Raw genomic sequence first — 17,312 nt, 5'->3', positions numbered from 1 at the left:
CTCTGTTTTTAATACTCATTTTATTCTTTTCTATCCTCAATGTTAGGGATTTGGTAATCTGTGTTTGTAGCCAGGTTGCCATGGAGAACATTTCTGCCTCACATAATGAGGATACATATTCCTCCAGTTTCCAGAATAAATTTAGTTCTCACGTATACAAGTGAAAATGTTTAGGGGCTATTTGAGTGTTGTTATTAATTTTTAAAGGTATTGTTTACTGTGTATTTATTGAAAATGAATTCATAGTTACTTGATCTCTTTCAGTTTGATCTTTTCTTAAGCACTCGAATTATTTCATCTTTAGGTAGAAAAGAAACATTTCTCAGTCATTTCAAGACACAGTTTTAGTGGATTGCCAGATCTTAACCCAATATTAGTATGAAGATCTAAAGTAGGGATTTACTTGCCTCCTTAATGGAGTGTAACCTGAAGTCATGACTAAAGGGTGTGGTGAAAGCAGCATGAATTCTAGGGCTTCGGATATAGGTCAGTTAGAGCATTTGCTTAGCTTAACAGGTAAGAAACCCTGTGTTCCATCCCTAGCACTGTGTGAACTGGAGACAGTGCCCCATGCCGGTAACCCCAGCATTGAGGAGGTAGATGTAGGGAGACCAGAAAATCAGCTACATAACAAGTTTAATGTTATCCTTTGACTTCATGAGAACCAGCCTGGGAGGAAGGCAGGCAGGAAGGAATGAAAGAAAAGCATGGATTCTAGATTAATTGCAACCTAATGAATAGCTGGATATCAAGATTTCCAAGATCAATGGACAGAGAAAAAGGCATCTCAGTGGTCTTATGTTGGTCAGCAGTAGGATAGGAGAAGCAAGAGTAAAATCAAAGACATTTATTTGCCCAGGGACTCTCTACTAGCTTGGGCCCTGGTGTGCATGATGTAAGTGGCATGAGTTCTGCATGTGCATGTTTGTGGTGTGATGTAGGCGTGCTGTACTTGTGCACATAAGCTCATGTATGCTAGAGGGTATAGTGTGTTGAAAATGGAAAAGCATCTGGGTAGTATGTTATCCATGAGGTACATATATGTGCCATTGATTGTAAAAAGGTACTACAAGCCAATGAGGACTTCCATATGTGTAAGGATGTGTGTGTGTGTGTGTGTGTGTGTGTGTGTGTGTTGATTCTCATTAGTATGTTGGGAATATTGTGTGTGTTGCATACAAACAAATGTATTCTGTGTATGAGTGTGCACATGCTAACATGAATCTTTGCTTCTGTGGTTTATATGCCAATGTTCCTAAATATTCTCCCAAGTACATTCCAGGATTTTCTTGGAGGAGTTGGGATCACCTGTCTTGACCACAAGACCTTTATCTTGTCAACTTTCTGTGGCCCATGGCTCTCTCAGCTAGGAGCTGGGCCATGGGTGCAGCACGTTCATTTTTACTAGACACTAACCTCTGACAGATGACTGTCCTAACAATTGTACATGGGCTGTCATACTGCTCTGTATTTTGTACCATTCTTGACCTGCTCCCTGGGGTCTTATTGTTCCTCTGGCTGAAGTGACTGACAGGTGCCTTGACATTAGATGAGATTTTTAATCTTTATTAGTTTTTTTCCCCTCCTTTCTTTCAGCTTTGAGTCTCTTCAGACAGGGAGAGTCTTTAAACTCACTAAACAGTATGTTAGGATGTGATCACAGGAACATGATATGATTTTTCTGATTAACAAGTATTTGAAACTATAATCTGAAGTATCCTTGAAAATCAGTTAACTGTCTTCCATGGAGAAAAATGAAAGACGTTTGCCTTTTGTAGGATCTCCTGCATGGGTAATTTGATAAGAATTTGTATTTTCATTTCTGAGGTGAGCCCCAATCTTTCATGGAGCTTGCTTCCAAACCCTTTTCTTAGTGGCCCATGAAAGATGTGTTGTCACATTTCTCACCCTCTTCAAATATCCCATGAACTAACCATATATGGAAGGAAAAGGCTACTACTGGTGGAGCCATGTAGTGCTGGTGATTAGGCTGTGCTCCTTTTAAAAAGACCTCAGCAGAGTTCTGAATGTGGAGCTCTTTCCCATTCTTGAGCTAGCTCACCTCTCCTTGGTCATTTATCAAGGATTTAACCTTATAAATCAGTTCTAATGGAAAAGGTGTTAGTAATAGCCACCAACCTCTGTAACTCAGACTGCAATAAAGGTCCTGTATGAACACATGATGTTCTTAGTTCATTGACCTTGCAAAGTAGCCTGGAAGGGTCAGTAAGTTTTCTCAAGGTGAGGATGTCTATGCAAAACTCATGCCTTCCCTAGTGAACTGAGTTCAGAGTCACTGTGTGGAATACTAATGTTGACAAAGATGTCAGATCACCTTGTTTTGTAGCTGCGTGATTCCTTTGTTTGTTCACTAAATTAGCCCTTTGATATATGCCCCAATGCCTTTTCTATCTGCTTTTTCCCCCTCCCATGGCCCATATTAGGTATGCAGGATTGTGGGCCTTATATATTCTGGGCCTTAGAGGAATATGGAGATAAAGTTCAGAAAGGGAAGATCTCTTATAATATGATGTTGCCCTAACCTCAAACCTGCTCCCAGCTCTTTTTTTCCCCAGGTACAGGTCCACCCTGTGTTTTCTGTTCAAGTGCTTGCCAACACTCACTTTCTCTTTGTGTAAATAAAAATTGTCAAAAAGTTGGGCATGATGACATATGTTTATATTGTCAGCTCTGAGAAGCTGGAGCTTTCTGGCCACACCTACTTAGCAAGTGTTAGGCCAGTGGAATTGTCTGTCTAAAAAATACAAAGTAGAAGGTATTGACCTCTGGCCTCCATCGAACCCCTACACACACCACACACACACACACACACACACACACACACACACACACACACACACGAGGAAGGAAAATGGGCAGTGACGATCACAAAGCCTGAAAGATGGAGCACCCTGGGAGATGGACAATGAGCCAGCTCAGGTTGTGGTCAGCCAAGGTCTTTGGAGCACTTCTCCAGACCAGCTTACCATTAACTATGCTTTAGACTCAAACCATTTTCCTTCTGGAGAGGATTTTCACTGTTTCTCACCTCAGGCACTCTTACTTTAGCAGGCCAGCTGTGGCTACTTAACCCAGAGACTCTGTGTTCCTCAGCATGTTGTCTACATTCAAGCATAACTATACCAACTGTAGGCTTAAAGGTCACTCCTGGGCCCCCTCATGGTTTAGGATGCCATTTAATGCCCACTTTGAGTATAGAGGCATCTTTCTAATTGTCTTGTATTAAGAGCAAATGTGGCTCCATATCCTTTCCCTGTGCCCATTACTGATGTGTTCTTGCCATTTGTCCTTGCCAGGGCGTTATTGCCTCTGCTATCAGTAGCCCTCTCTGGGACTTCCACCTTTACTGTAGAATAATAGTAACAATTAACTTACATTAATAGCCTGTCAAGCCCAAGACATGTGGCCAAAGACAGTATTGTGATCCAAAAAGCCTACTGAGTGACATGTGTTTCTACTTACAGAGTCCGGTTGGTAGAAAGGGGATCTCCTCACAGCTTACCTCTGATGGAGTCTGGAAAAGTAAGTATTAAAAGTGTTAAAGTCTCATCCGAGCATAAAGGTGAGTAAGGATGATGATGCTTCAACGTATGAAGAAATGTGCTCTCAGAGATTATTGAGAGTATTGAAGATACTGTTTCAGGATAGTTTGACTCTAAGTACGGAAAGTCAATAATGGTGTTTTGAACATTATGTTTTTTAAATAACAAAGCTGTGTTGCCTTGGATCCACTAGAAGTCTAAATGCTACCTCTCTCTCTCTATGGGCTCTGTTCTGAGAGATTGCCAAGGTTTTAATGTGACTGTTCCAGTTTAATTATTAGTCCCATGTTCCAGCCCTCAGGCTGGGAAAAGACTTTCAGAACCTTGAGAAGGTTTTCATACTGCCTTATACTTAAATAAGATTGGCTACTATTTAGTTATCTGCTCATACCTGAGCAAACAAAGGTTGTGAACTATTCTACTGATTCTTGTTATCCAAGTGGTCTAGTTAAAAATTAGGATATTACACTAAAGAAATGTGTGGATAGTGGTTCTCAGTGATCAGCTAGGTGTTTAGTTTCTGTCATATTGTTACAGTCTTCATAGAACTAAAAAGTATATTTAAACTTACATGCTTTTTTTTCCTTTTTGACCTAAATGACAATTCATTCTCCATTTGACATAGTTCTATTTCTAAGTTTATTTTATTTGTGAATGTATATGTGGTATGCATGTCCAAATTCACATACACACATATACACACACACACACACACACACACACACACACCACACCACACCACACCACACCAGCCAGAGCAGGATATTGGGTTCCTTCCTTTGTCTTTCTTTGTCTTTCACTCTCTGCATATTGCCTTCAGACAGGGTCTTCACTTAAGTAGAATCCACCACATTTTTGACTAGGTAGATTAAGCAGAGAGCTGTTAGGATCCACCTGTCTCTCTTCCCCAAGGCTGGGGTCTCAGGCATGCACAACCATGTATAGCTTTTTGTGTGGGTGCTGGGGATTTAAACTCATGCCCTTATGCTTGCAGGGCTAACATTCATACTCACTGAGTCATCTCCTCAGGCCCTGGAGACACTTCTAAAAGAAGCGTTATTGTATGGGCCTTTTGGAATCTGTTATGTCCATAACCATAAGTCCTATCCCTTAATGAAGTGGTTCTTGGGGTAGGAAGGTGGTAAACACCACCCCAACACAATTGCAGAGCCTGTTAGGTACAGACACCAGGGCATCACCCTTCAGGTACAATCTGACTGCTCCAAGATGACATGAGTTTCTATCATAGAGTGTCTTGCTTCAGCTTGACTATTGAGTGTTAAATAAGGCCTGCCTCAGTTCAGAAAACTTGAGATGTTAGAGTGGATCTTTGAGCTCTTTGCAATGTGATACAGTATTGCTAGGTTCAATGTACATGGGGAGGAAGGACTTAATATCAGTGTCTATATATAAGTGATTCACCCATAGGAATGGGTCCTGTAGGACTTTAACATGCAAATATAGTGAAGAGGAGAAAATAGCAGGACAAGTGTTCCTATCAGAACTCACCCACTTTTACTTATACCAACCACAAAAACATCCTCTATTGAATCATTTACCAAGAATCATCTGGAGATTGGTTCCATTTAGTTCACACACATCCCTGCAAACTCCCTCTGCAATTCCTCAAGTTCAGGTTGATTCTGGCCCTGCCTCCTTCCTTAGTTTCTATATGCCATGCTGTTAAATCAGTGCGAGCAAATTCCTATTTTATTTTTTATACATCAGACTGTGAAATGTTGCATAATTTAACATGGGTTTTGTTTCAGAATTCCCATTTAAATGGGCATTTTTTGGTTTTGAGATATGATTGACAATCAGATTTCTATATTTTAAAGTCCCTCTGCCCTAGACTGTAGATTTATAGAGCATTGGTAGCAAGAATTCTCTTTGGTAATGGCACACACTTAACTTCATGCCATGATGCTCTTCAAATGGTCTTTGAAAAGGAAATGGCCACTTGGCATTGAGGCAAAATTGCCAAGGGGGAGAGTGTTTGATGCCTGCCTACCTACCTTTTAAGCCACAATTAGAAATTGTCTCCTCTTTTTTTCTCAAACAGATACTTCCTGGGGTCCGGATCATTATTGCCAATCCAGAAACGAAGGGCCCACTGGGGGACTCCCACCTTGGAGAGGTGAGTCACATAGAGCCTTCTGGGAGATGTGTCCTCTGAGCCTGTTTTTGCTTTGGCACCTGCTATCATCCACAGCTCATGCTGCTCACATAAGGCAAGTCATGGTGTCCAGGAAGGAGCTAGAGTTGTGCTTTCCAGATTCAATCATCACTGGAAAGCTCAGTGTTATAGAGTGGCATACCCCCTAAGGACACAGAAGACATGCTCATCAGAGAATTCCAACAGCACAGCAAGTCTGATCTCTGCAGATTCACTCTGGAGAGTGTTCTCATGAGCCTTCTCTGTTTCTAGGAACTCATCAGGAGTTCTGTAGGAACTCATAAGGAAATTATTGAAACCTACAGAGTGAACAGAGCTCCACCTAGCACAATGGCCATGAAACTCAAAAGCCTAAGATTATCAAAGTGGTGATGAGATGTGTGTTTCAGACCAGAGAGCAAAGAGTGGTGCTTTATGTTACTGGTGATGACATCCCTCTCAATGGGTCCCCTGTCATTTGGTTCCCTCATGTTGTTGGCAAGGTATGACTGGAGGAAAATAGCTCATCATGTTTCCAAGCCTAAGTTTTGTAGCACTAACATCAGCAGAATCCTCCTGCCACCCATTTGGTGAGGTCAAGCTGTATCTTATTTTTACAAAGTACTTTTATTATAGAGAACTTTGTGAGTGTCTGTACTCCCCATCCCCATCCCTGCCCTCACCAACCCAGACTGAATCAACCCAGATTGAATCAAGGAAGCCTTAGCCATTTTTGGAAAACAAGTTGCTGTCAAGTAGAGAGTTAACTTCTCTTCCCTAGAGAAGGCCGAGTAGACAGAGTAGCTCATGCACAATGTCGTTTCAATCTGTCCATAGATCTGGGTCCACAGTGCCCACAATGCCAGTGGCTATTTTACCATTTATGGAGACGAATCTCTCCAGTCTGATCATTTCAACTCCCGGTTGAGTTTTGGAGACACCCAGACCATCTGGGCCCGAACAGGCTACCTGGGCTTCCTGCGGAGAACTGAGCTCACAGATGCAAATGGAGGTGAGTCCAGGCTGGTAGATGCTACACATTGAACTAACACTGAAAATGGCCTTGAGGCTTGAGAGCCTCACCATTGCTTGCCATTACTGCTCTGATAGTGCTTGACATTGAGAGAGAGAGAGACAAGTAGGGACTGGGTATTTACCATGTAAACACAAGACCTAGGTTTAATCCCCAGTACTCACCTATGTGCTTCTTATGATCTTAGCACTAGAAGTTGGCTCCCTGGCCCATCTAGCCAACCAACCTAGACAGATTGGACAGAAGTTGAATTCAGTGATGGACCATTTTCAGCAAACAAGGTGACTAGCAACCAAGGAAAATATCTGAAGCTAATTTATGGCTTCCACACTCATGTACATAAACATAAATGTGAACACACTATACAAGTACCCATGACCATATACACACAGGCAGGTAAGATATAAATGTAGTAAACAGAGCTGCGCATATACTCTTCTTTGTCTTTCTTCTGCAAAGGTAAAGTTATACAAGAGCCCAGCACTCCCTATGGTGAAGTGTTCTTAGTGTCTTCATAAATTCCAGGGTCTGTATGCTTGTCCCTACCAGGACCACTCCTATGACATTTGGAAGGGAGTAGTCCCAAGTCTCTGGGCCCTGATGACCAGCAATTAGGCCTTCCTGCTCACTTTGCTTAGGACACAGCCCTATGTCTAGCAGTAGTATACTCTGTTGCTACCTTCCTGTGCCTCCATATAGTCTTGTTGGAGTATTTCATGAAGCCAAGACACCAAAACATACTCACAAGCCTTGGGGATGGCTCAGTGGCAGAGTGAATACCTGAGGGTCATATGTCACAAAAAATAAATTTTCAATATGTATTCAAATAACTGGTGAGATAGTTCATTTGTTAAAGTATTTACTATGCAAGAAGGAAGACCTGAGTTCAGATCTCCAGCACTCAAGTAAAACGCCACGTACAACCACACATACATCTGTAATCCCAGAACAAGGAAGGCAAAATAGGTGGATTCCTGGACTCACAGGTCAGCCAACCTAAACAAATTGGTGAGCTTCAATTTCAGTGAGAGACTCTTTCACACAAAGTAAAGTGGAGATCAACTGAGGAAATATATTCTATGTTGACACATGAGCAAGTGCACCCACAAACACATGGAGAAATAACTGTCCTGAATATTCATTTCTGATTGTTTCATAATCTCTCTGCTTTACCATACACTTCTAGAGTCATAGGAAGACCAAAATCCTGGACAGATGAGATTCTAAGACTTTGATGATGAGGCTTCCTAAATCACCTAACTCACCTGCTAACCTGAGTCCTGCATTTAGGGGATAGAGCATGGTAGTGTGGCAGTTCCATGATGTGTAGTCACAGGCTTATTTAATCAAGGATGTAAAGTTCAAAGTTGTAAAAGAGGAGGGTATCAGTTTAGAGTCCTCAAGGAAAACATGTAGAGTACTGCCCAGCTAAAGCAGTGAAACAGAGCAGCAGAGTGAGGTTGCTGTCATCACCTCATTGTTCCCCAGATGATAGCATGAACCCAGATCGTAGTCTTGCTTGTCTGCTTAAATTAGGAAAAGTTTATGTGCTAACTAAACTAGTCCATTTGGCAAGCTTTGTGTTTAAGGAAGAGATCCTGCCTCAGGGTAGGAGATGTTGAACAGCTGAGGGACTTGTGAGTTCAACCCTATGAAGCTCAGACTTTTAAGTGCTGACTGGTGATAGCTCCATTGTTGATTGCTAAGTCCTTTGGTCACTCATGGAGATGTGATCTTATCTGATGGTAGAAGCTGGTCCAAAAGAAGATTAACATATTCCCAGTGGACAAAGTCAGAAATTAGTCAGGCTAGGATAAAAAGTGAAAAGGCTTAGGAGGGTGATGGAGAGGCATGTTGTATACCTATGTGAAAGCATCATAATACAACTTACTATTTTGTATAATTAATATACATCCATACATAATATCTAAGAAAAGCAGGTATGGCCTTATCACATAACTGAGATGCTGAGAAGGATCCCTGAGGCTTGCTAGCCAGCCTAGCTGACTTACTGAATTTCTGTGCTCCAAGTCCAGTGGGAGGTCATGTCTCATAAAATGATAGAGAGTGATAGAGGAAAACACCTGACATTGACCTGTGGCCTCCACATATGTGCACGCACACACACACACACACACACACACACACACACACACACACACACACGAAGAAAAAAACCCCAAAATAAAACATAACAGAGAACCTGGTGGTTAGACATCCAGCCTCTGGGAGGATAAAAAAGAATGTCTGAGCCTGAGGCAGCTGACATTCCCCAGGAGAAAGGAGCCGACTGTCCCTAGATCTGGATCTCCTTTCCTTGTTTATGTCACTCTGGAGAAAATAGAATAAAGCAAAGGTCTTGCTTGACTGGTTTTTGGTTTCTTCTCCAACAGAGCGCCATGATGCCCTCTATGTGGTAGGGGCACTGGATGAAGCCATGGAGCTGCGGGGCATGAGGTACCACCCAATAGACATAGAGACTTCAGTCATCAGAGCCCACAAAAGTGTCACAGAATGGTAAGAGGATGGGAAGGCATTGTCCGTTCTGGTGTCAGGAACCTAGTTATTGATCACAGGATGTGGAGGAATTTCCCTAAGACAAGGTACTGGACTGGGTGGAGTGTCTCTTCAAGGTGAGCCTTCCTCCGGGCTAAGGACAATACAGGAAAGAACTATTCTGTTAGGACATCTCAAGTGACTGGAAGCCAGAGAGTTTTTGCCTGAATAGTGTTTCCAGGAAGTTAAGTTGTTATTTTCTGCAATTATATGGGTGTATAGTTTATTTTAGTTCTCTGTATTGTTTTCACAAATTAAAACAACAAACAAAATACTCATGCCTTCCACTGATACTTGGTAATATACTTCCATGGGAAAAGTGAACATGTAACGGCATTGTTTTGGTTGGGCTTACTAGATATGTGCGTCAGGTAAGAAATGCTTCAATTAAACCAAAGCCTAAGCCACAAGGCCCTGTACACAGTGGCCCAAGAGTCGGGATGTTAGTTCTTATTCTTCCCAGAGATGAGAATCGTCTTCGGCCTGAGCCCATGTCAATGCATGTATAAGTGCCATTGACAAGCAGGTCTCCACCCATGAGCCCACTTGTGCTCCCTGTGTTTGGGAAAAGGAGGGAGGCTAGAGCAAGTCACCAGTCTCTGCTCATGGCAGCCACAGACTTGCTTAGCCCCTTCATGCTGTGTTTCAGAATGAAATGACTCCATGCTTTTCAGGATAGGTTTGTTCACTCACTTGATGACAGAAAAGGTGTTTATCCACTAAACACCCTCCTGACAAGAGCGCCTGATGTGATCAATCTCAGTCTTAGGCTACAACCTGTAAGGGAAGCACCTACGGGAATAGCTTTGAGTAGTGTGCAGACCTTAGTTCTGATCTGTTCATTCTTCTAAAGGGTTTCCAAATGCAGGGTCAGACTTAACTGCCATTTATTGAACCTGAATAATACAGATAGATTTATTTACTTGTTCGTTTGTTTATTTATTTATGTATTTATTTATTTTTGTGGTGCTGGACTTTAGAACCTACATGCTAGACAGATGTTTTGTAACAGTCCTGAATCTGATTGTTAAGTTCTTGGCAAAGAACCTGAGATCTTTTTTGCATGTACATGTTCTGTCTTCACGTTGTTCTAGGCCCTTATCCACACAGGCCTCCAGGGCTTGTGTCAGAGTGCTTGTCTGGCATGCCAAAAACCCTGAGATCTCCCTCTGGGTTTGTATTCTAAGCATCACTAGGACAAAAGCTCCAGTTGCCAGAGTTTTCTCCTTACTGTGGATGGATGGCAGAAGTGCAAAAGACAGTAAAAAAAAAACTCTTGATACTTGCCACGGGACCTGACTGACCTCATTTTGTACCTGTGTGGCTATAAATTTCATCTGCAGCCTCAGTTTAGTTGTCTTTAGATGAATCTCCCTCCAGGTGAGTTAAGGAGCCTCCCTCTGGGATTTGACCCTAAGTGTTACTAGGATTACCTACTATGTGGCTCCTGAGCTGAGCCTGACTTTGATGTGGTCAGACAGGGCCTCCAATTCATTTGTTTTGTAGAAGCCCGGGAGGGAGAAATTCATGAATCAGGGGGATTTGATTCTGATGGACTCAGGACTTCTGGGAACTATTCAGTCACAGACTTCCTCTCTTCCTTACCAACCCACATGTTGTCTAAGTTGCCTGCCACTGAGAAACCCCATGTCAAAGACAAAACCATCTCCACATTGCCAAATGCAAGCCTTAGGTTTTTATTGCTGTGAAGAGACACCATGACCACAGCAACACTTATAAAGGAAAACATTTCATAGGGGCTGCCTTAGAGTTCAGAGTCTTAGTCCATTATTGTCATGGCAGAAAGCATAGAGGCACACAGGCAGACATGGTACTGGAGAGGTAGCTAAGAGGTAGCTAAGATCTGGATCCATAGGCAACAGGAAAAATAATGAGCCATTAGATCTGGCTTGATTTTTGAGACCTCTAAGCCCACCCTCCAGTGACACACATCCTCCACCAAGGCCAAATCTCTTAATAGTGCCATTCCATATGGGTCTATGGGGACCATTTTTATTCAAACCTCTACACCAACCAAATTCATTTCTCATCAGGGGACTTGCTGTGTTTATACACCCCCCTTAGAAAGCTGTGATGGTTAGAAGGTCTCTAGTCCCTATCCCACTCTTCTTGATAAACCCTGGAATGACAGCAATTTCATGTTCCACACACTGTGGATGGCTGCGGGACAGTATCATGTACTTCAGATGCCATAATACCATTTGACTCAAATTGTCTGGGAGATGTATTTGATCACTGATATCACAGATACAACAGTGTATCATGGAGGCCATGTGAACCAATATTTCAGTGTCACAGGACTCCAGCATATCTTGGAAATCACTTTCAAAACTTCTCTGAGGGGTGCAAGAGCCACAAGCAACACCCTACTTAATGCTCTCTGTAATTCTTCCTTTCAGCATAATACATGTGTATTGATACTGAATAGCATTTGCATTATTTTCTAGTACACTTAGTCTCATGCTTGTAAGAAAAATAGTGCGTCTTAGCCCATCCCATCCCATGCTAGGATAGAGGTTGTTAGACAGCCAGAGGAGTGCTGATGGGATTGGTTCTGAATCTGGTGCCCTTCGTCATGTACCCCCTTCCTTCCAGGAACTTTCTGGTTTATCCATATAGTTCCTTCTACCTTTCAGCACTCTGGTTCCTACCTCCAAGCAGATCTGTGTGCCAGAGCTTGTGAATACAAGGTTCCTTAATCAATCCTAAAAGCCAGTGTCACAAGGTTAATAGAGTTTACAATGGTAAAGCACTGGGTTTATGTTTCTAACAATTAGGCAGAGTAAGTACTCAGGAGGCTTTCCACCAAATAAACGCCTGCTGTATGAATTAGTTGCTGCTGTTTTACTGTCGTCTCCAAACTCAGTACTTGGAGACAGAACTGCTAATCATGCTCACATGTCAGCTTGTCATGCTGTTTGACTGGAGATAGTCTCAATAGCTCTGCCCTCCATGTGTCTTATCCCCTGGGGCCAGCTCAGACACTCCTCTAGTCTGGCAATGGCAGTTACATCAGAACAACCCAGAATATTCCAGCACTTGTATAGCCTCTGCTGGTATCACCCTGCTCACACACATTGGCCAGGTTCCATATTGAGCTTGAGCCCAAGGACCAGAAAGTGGGAGGTCTTGGCTGAGAGTGCTTCCTGCTGCCACTCAAACTCCTGCAGCAGCAGAGCTGGGAGCCTGAAAGAGCTGGTGATAGGCTGCTTTAGAGGGCTGATGAGAATGGTGGGGGAACCCCATCCCAGGCTGTAAAGTAGCAGAACTAGAATCCAGACACCCCCACACACAAGGGGTCAGAAGTGAACCCTGTCCCATGGAAACAGAATCAGGAAAACACCATATATACCACACAGGAGCCACCATGAGAGAAGGCCAGGAGAAAATCTGAAAAGGTATGTTGTTGCCGGGAAGACTATATGCTGACCCAGTTCAGACAGATGATATGCCAGTCTGAGGAGACGGGTGGGATCTCTCAGGCAGATCTGAATAGAGAAGTGTTATCATTATGTAAAAGACTCCCCAGTAATGGTGGTTTTCTTCTCTGTTTTCTAGTGCTGTCTTTACCTGGACAAACCTGTTAGTGGTTGTGGTTGAACTTGATGGGTCAGAGCAGGAAGCCTTGGACTTGGTTCCCTTGGTAACCAATGTGGTCCTGGAAGAGCATTACCTGATTGTAGGAGTAGTGGTGGTGGTGGACATCGGTGTCATCCCCATCAACTCCAGGGGAGAGAAACAGCGGATGCACCTGCGAGACGGGTTCTTGGCAGATCAGCTGGATCCCATCTACGTGGCCTACAACATGTAGTCTCGTCACTTTGGCTTCCACAGACTTCTCTACGGACGTGACCGGTTTTCTTTCTTTCTTTCTTTTTCTCAGTGTCCACAGAGACATGCAGACACTCGGGCCACACTCAGAGGAGGAGCCTGATGCGGTGGGGTTTGGGGTAGGACTTCTAGGAGCAATCACCCTGACATGGAGATGAAATGTGAATTTATGCTGGATTTTGCTCAGAAGGACTTTGGATCACTGCCTTCAGTTTGCTGGAAAAGATCATTTTAAGAACTTTCTTTCCTTTTTTTCTTTCTTTTTTTTTTTAAACTATTGGATAAGAAGTGCTCTCTTCGTAAATGTGGTATTTTGTTAAGCCGAAATAGCGATTAAAAAGAATATTGTACCCTTCAAATGGGTTCTTTTAAACAGTTTATGTAGTGTGACAAAGAATTGTTTTTTTCTGTTTTAATGTGTCATGGAATCTTATTGACATGGATCTGTTACTAATTTAAGCCATCCCTAGATCTCACCCTTCTAGGAGAGTTTACTGAGGTACGAGAACCTACCAGGTAGCACCTTCCAATTAGATTTTAGCAGCTTTCTTTGTCAGAGACATGCTGAAGAAACAGAGGCCAGTTTATGGCCTTTGAAGTTAACATAGAATGAGAAACGATTATAAATAAGGTATTTCGGCAACTACCTTGCAGATATCTTTGTACTAAACTAAAAAGATAAAAATAAGTTAACTTCCTCGATATGTAATTATGTACAAAATGTTTAATTTATTTTGATCTCTTTAGAAGTATAAAAGAGAAACATTCAAGAATATTAAAGTCTTGTAATGTTTGCTAATATAAAAAAGTGTTGTATTATCTTGCGTGGATAGTATCACAACAAATATATATATATGAAATATAAATTCACTAATGAACAAAGGAGATTTAAAGTTTAAATGCAGAACTTGTCACTTGCATGGTGCGCCCTCCGCTGTATTCACACACACTTGGCCGTTTCCGAGCAATCGCAGATCGCCAGGAACCTTGTCTTAGACCAGAGACCAGCAAGTGGAGTCACCACCGTCTCTGGGACGGTGAAGGTATCTAATGCTAACATGCACTATTTTTTCCTTTGCTGTGAGGACGACAGTGAATGCTTTCATGCCAGCATGTGCCAGTGACATTGAGGGGCTCCAGGTTGGCAAACAGCACTGTTTTCTCAGCTGCAAGAATTTGTTGCATAATGTCAGTTTTATTTTATTTTAGCATTTTTGTGTCACTTTTTATAATTTTTGTTGTTGTTGTCCCTTGATATGAAAAGAATGACACCCTGTGGTCATTTGCACCAGGTGTCACTAATTTACCCCTTCCAGTGGCCAATTCGAGGAGATAAATGTCTAGAACACCTTTGAGGGAAAAGCTAGCTATGTGTGATGTCTTCTTGACTGTGTAAACCCAGCCAACTCTGATCCTCTAATCTTGGGAACTTCCTAGCTTGACCCTGAGTAGCCACTATTCCAGGGACTTAAAACAGCAAGGAGTTCTGCCAGCTTTGTTCTTGTGCTAGGTGTTGGGGAACTGATCCCTGGTGATGTGTGCCTATATTTTCATGCACACAGCTTAGCCTCTGTATCCTTGTCTGCATCCGATCAAGGAGAAGATATCAGCAATACAAGACAATGTTTATTTTGTAATTGCCACAGTATGGCTTCAGTGGCTCCCAGTGTGAGATAAGCCTAAAACTGTTGCTAGGCAGAAATGAGGTTCTTGATTGCTTTATGGGCAAGGTCTTTATCTGCCTTAGTTACAGCCACCAACAGTAAGCCCTTTGCTAAAAGAGAGTTTTCTATGACTTCTGAGATCCAAGGCCGATATGTTTTGTTATTAGTTTATGTGGCACATTTCTTTTAAAATTTACATGTGTAAAAGCATTCTTCATCTCCATGAATCATTCAAATTTTTCAAACATTGTTTGCTCATTGCTGTATGTTTCTGCATCTTTCAAATACACATTCCTACAGTTTGCAGCTTCCCAAGAGGGAAAATCCCTGCCACATACAGAATTTTCTTAACACATGCATTTGCACCCCCAGACAGCCCCTCCCCCAAAGGGGACTTAGTTTAACATTTCAGATAGGATACTGATTGGTAAACATCATTACAGTGTGCAGGAAATCTTCCATCTGGCTGATGTGAGGAAGCAAAGCTAATTTAGATGTCACTCAGAACCTACTCTTAACTTTTCACCATATCAACTTCATACCCAAGGAGGGCGAAGGCTGCAGCACAGGTGCAAAAGCCGATCCCAGCAGGTCTCTTCTGCATCCTGTCATCTGTGACGTAAGACTTTAGGTTTGCAAGAGTTGGTGGACTGGGTTGGAAGCTTAGTTGTGCAAGAAAAAGGAAAGGAGACACTTAAGTACCACCAGTTTCAGCAATAAAGAAGGATCGTTGTGTATTAGAAATCGTACTGTAGATAAATCATTCATGAGAATGTTTTTTAAAAAAAAAATGTATGTCTTGTGACCATGTGCTTTTGGAGTCAGCCAAAAACCGTGTAATCAACTTGCACAAAAAGAGGGTACACAATGAACATTGAGACACAGACCTAATCAAACAGGAGCAGATTCCTCATGGTGCTTGTTTATTATATATATTTAACCCTGCTTGACACTTTACCCAAGGGGATGGTCCCTTTATCAGTTGAATGTTAGCAGCGTTATTTCAGAGTGTGGTGACTGGTTAGAGAAAACTCATGTACTCAACCAATCACAGTTTCAAACAAAATTTTTATGTGCAAAGGACAGCAACCTTCTTGTATGTTCAACCACCAGTACGCTTTGTACATCTGTGATAACGCCTGTTTTATATTCAAATGAACAAATAAAAGCTTTTATTTTTGTTGCTCTGAAAATAGCAGTTTCTTAATTGGTACCCTGGAAAAAAAAATGTCTGAGACAGACCACTTCCATGTTGGGAAGGAGGTGACTCCTGCTGGGGGATGTATCTGATGATTCTGTTTACATGACTTGTTGCATAACTTAGTACAGATGATCCTGCTTTGGATGACGTGTAAATCTTGATGTAGGCTTTTCTAGATAACAGCACTTCCTATGGCAACAAATGTTTTGTGAAATGTTTTTTTTATTCTTTTAAATATATCTGAATATATTTGTTCACATTTCGCTGCAAGTGTACAGATTATTGGTTACTGTCTGGGACAGAGAGTAAGCAGGTGTCCTGCGTATGAACCCTTCTTTTTGCTGTGTCACAGGGAACTTTATATGTCTGGACAGGCCACTGGTTGCCTATTCTTTCCAGTTCAAACTGTCATTGCTCTTTTAATAACCAAAAGTTCTATTTTTTTGCTTAAGGACCTAGGGGTCTTAACAGTTTTGTCTTGGGAAAGCCTTGACTAGTTACCTGATCTTTAGCCTGATGCTTATCAAAAGGTCAGCATGAGCCTAGGGAGATTAGCTGGTCAAGCAGTTGCCACACAGCCTGCAACCTGAGTTCGATCCCTGGAACTTACATGTAAGTAGCAGAAGAGAACTCCACGACGTTGCTCTCTAACCTCCACAAGCACACCACTCTACACCCGCACCCCCATACACATCATGCAGGTAAGCAATAATGTTAAAGATGGGTGTGGTAACATGGGCTTCTAAGCCAAGCACCAGGGAAGCAGAAGCAGGGCTTCTGAGGCTCACCTGTTAGCCCAACCTTTGAGAAGAGAGACCCTGCATGCACATATCAAGATGGTTATCTCCTGAAGAGTGATAGCTAAGTTTAATAGCTGGCCTCCACACAGAAGTCAGAGCTAGTTCACAGGATCAGATCCGATGTGCATCTGTACAGAGCACTAGGTTAGCTTAAAGCCTTTGTGTTGGAGTTCTACTTGCCTATGCCCTGGTTACATCTGAGATGACAGATGCTCATGCTGCTTTAAGTATGCAAAAGGTGTAAGACCTATCTGGCAGGATTGAGGAGAAACAATCTTGCCAGAAAGGGTGCTTTTACTCGGCTTTCTCAATTGGAAACCCTGATAACTGGTCAAGTAGAAACCAGGTATCTGAGAACTGTGCCTATGGAGGCCACTTCAGATCCAGTCTATGCACTCGTGTATCTATGGATGTGTGCACATGTAGCATCCTTTAGTGTGGTGTTCTGCATACTCTGCCCTCTAGGACAATGTTACAGTCCTAGGGCA

At 42.3% G+C, this 17,312-nt stretch overlaps 1 protein-coding gene across 1 annotated transcript in view; it reads left to right on the top strand.

Annotated features, from left to right (window-relative positions):
• Dip2c (disco interacting protein 2 homolog C) overlaps positions 1-16,016 on the top strand; it is a 154,507-nt gene extending 138,491 nt beyond the window's left edge. Inside the window, exons 33-37 of the mRNA XM_028769860.1 lie at positions 3,486-3,543; positions 5,626-5,700; positions 6,556-6,730; positions 9,145-9,268; positions 12,887-16,016. Of these exons, the coding sequence (XP_028625693.1) occupies positions 3,486-3,543; positions 5,626-5,700; positions 6,556-6,730; positions 9,145-9,268; positions 12,887-13,139 (685 nt within the window). The 3' untranslated portion in view covers positions 13,140-16,016. The remainder of the gene's footprint in view (positions 1-3,485; positions 3,544-5,625; positions 5,701-6,555; positions 6,731-9,144; positions 9,269-12,886) is intronic.
• The last annotated feature ends 1,296 nt before the right edge of the window (positions 16,017-17,312 follow it).

The sequence above is a fragment of the Grammomys surdaster genome, unplaced genomic scaffold, assembly GCF_004785775.1.
Source record: "Grammomys surdaster isolate TR1022 unplaced genomic scaffold, NIH_TR_1.0 194, whole genome shotgun sequence".
Lineage (NCBI taxonomy): Eukaryota > Metazoa > Chordata > Mammalia > Rodentia > Muridae > Grammomys > Grammomys surdaster.
This window is presented reverse-complemented; position numbering and strand designations above follow the sequence as displayed.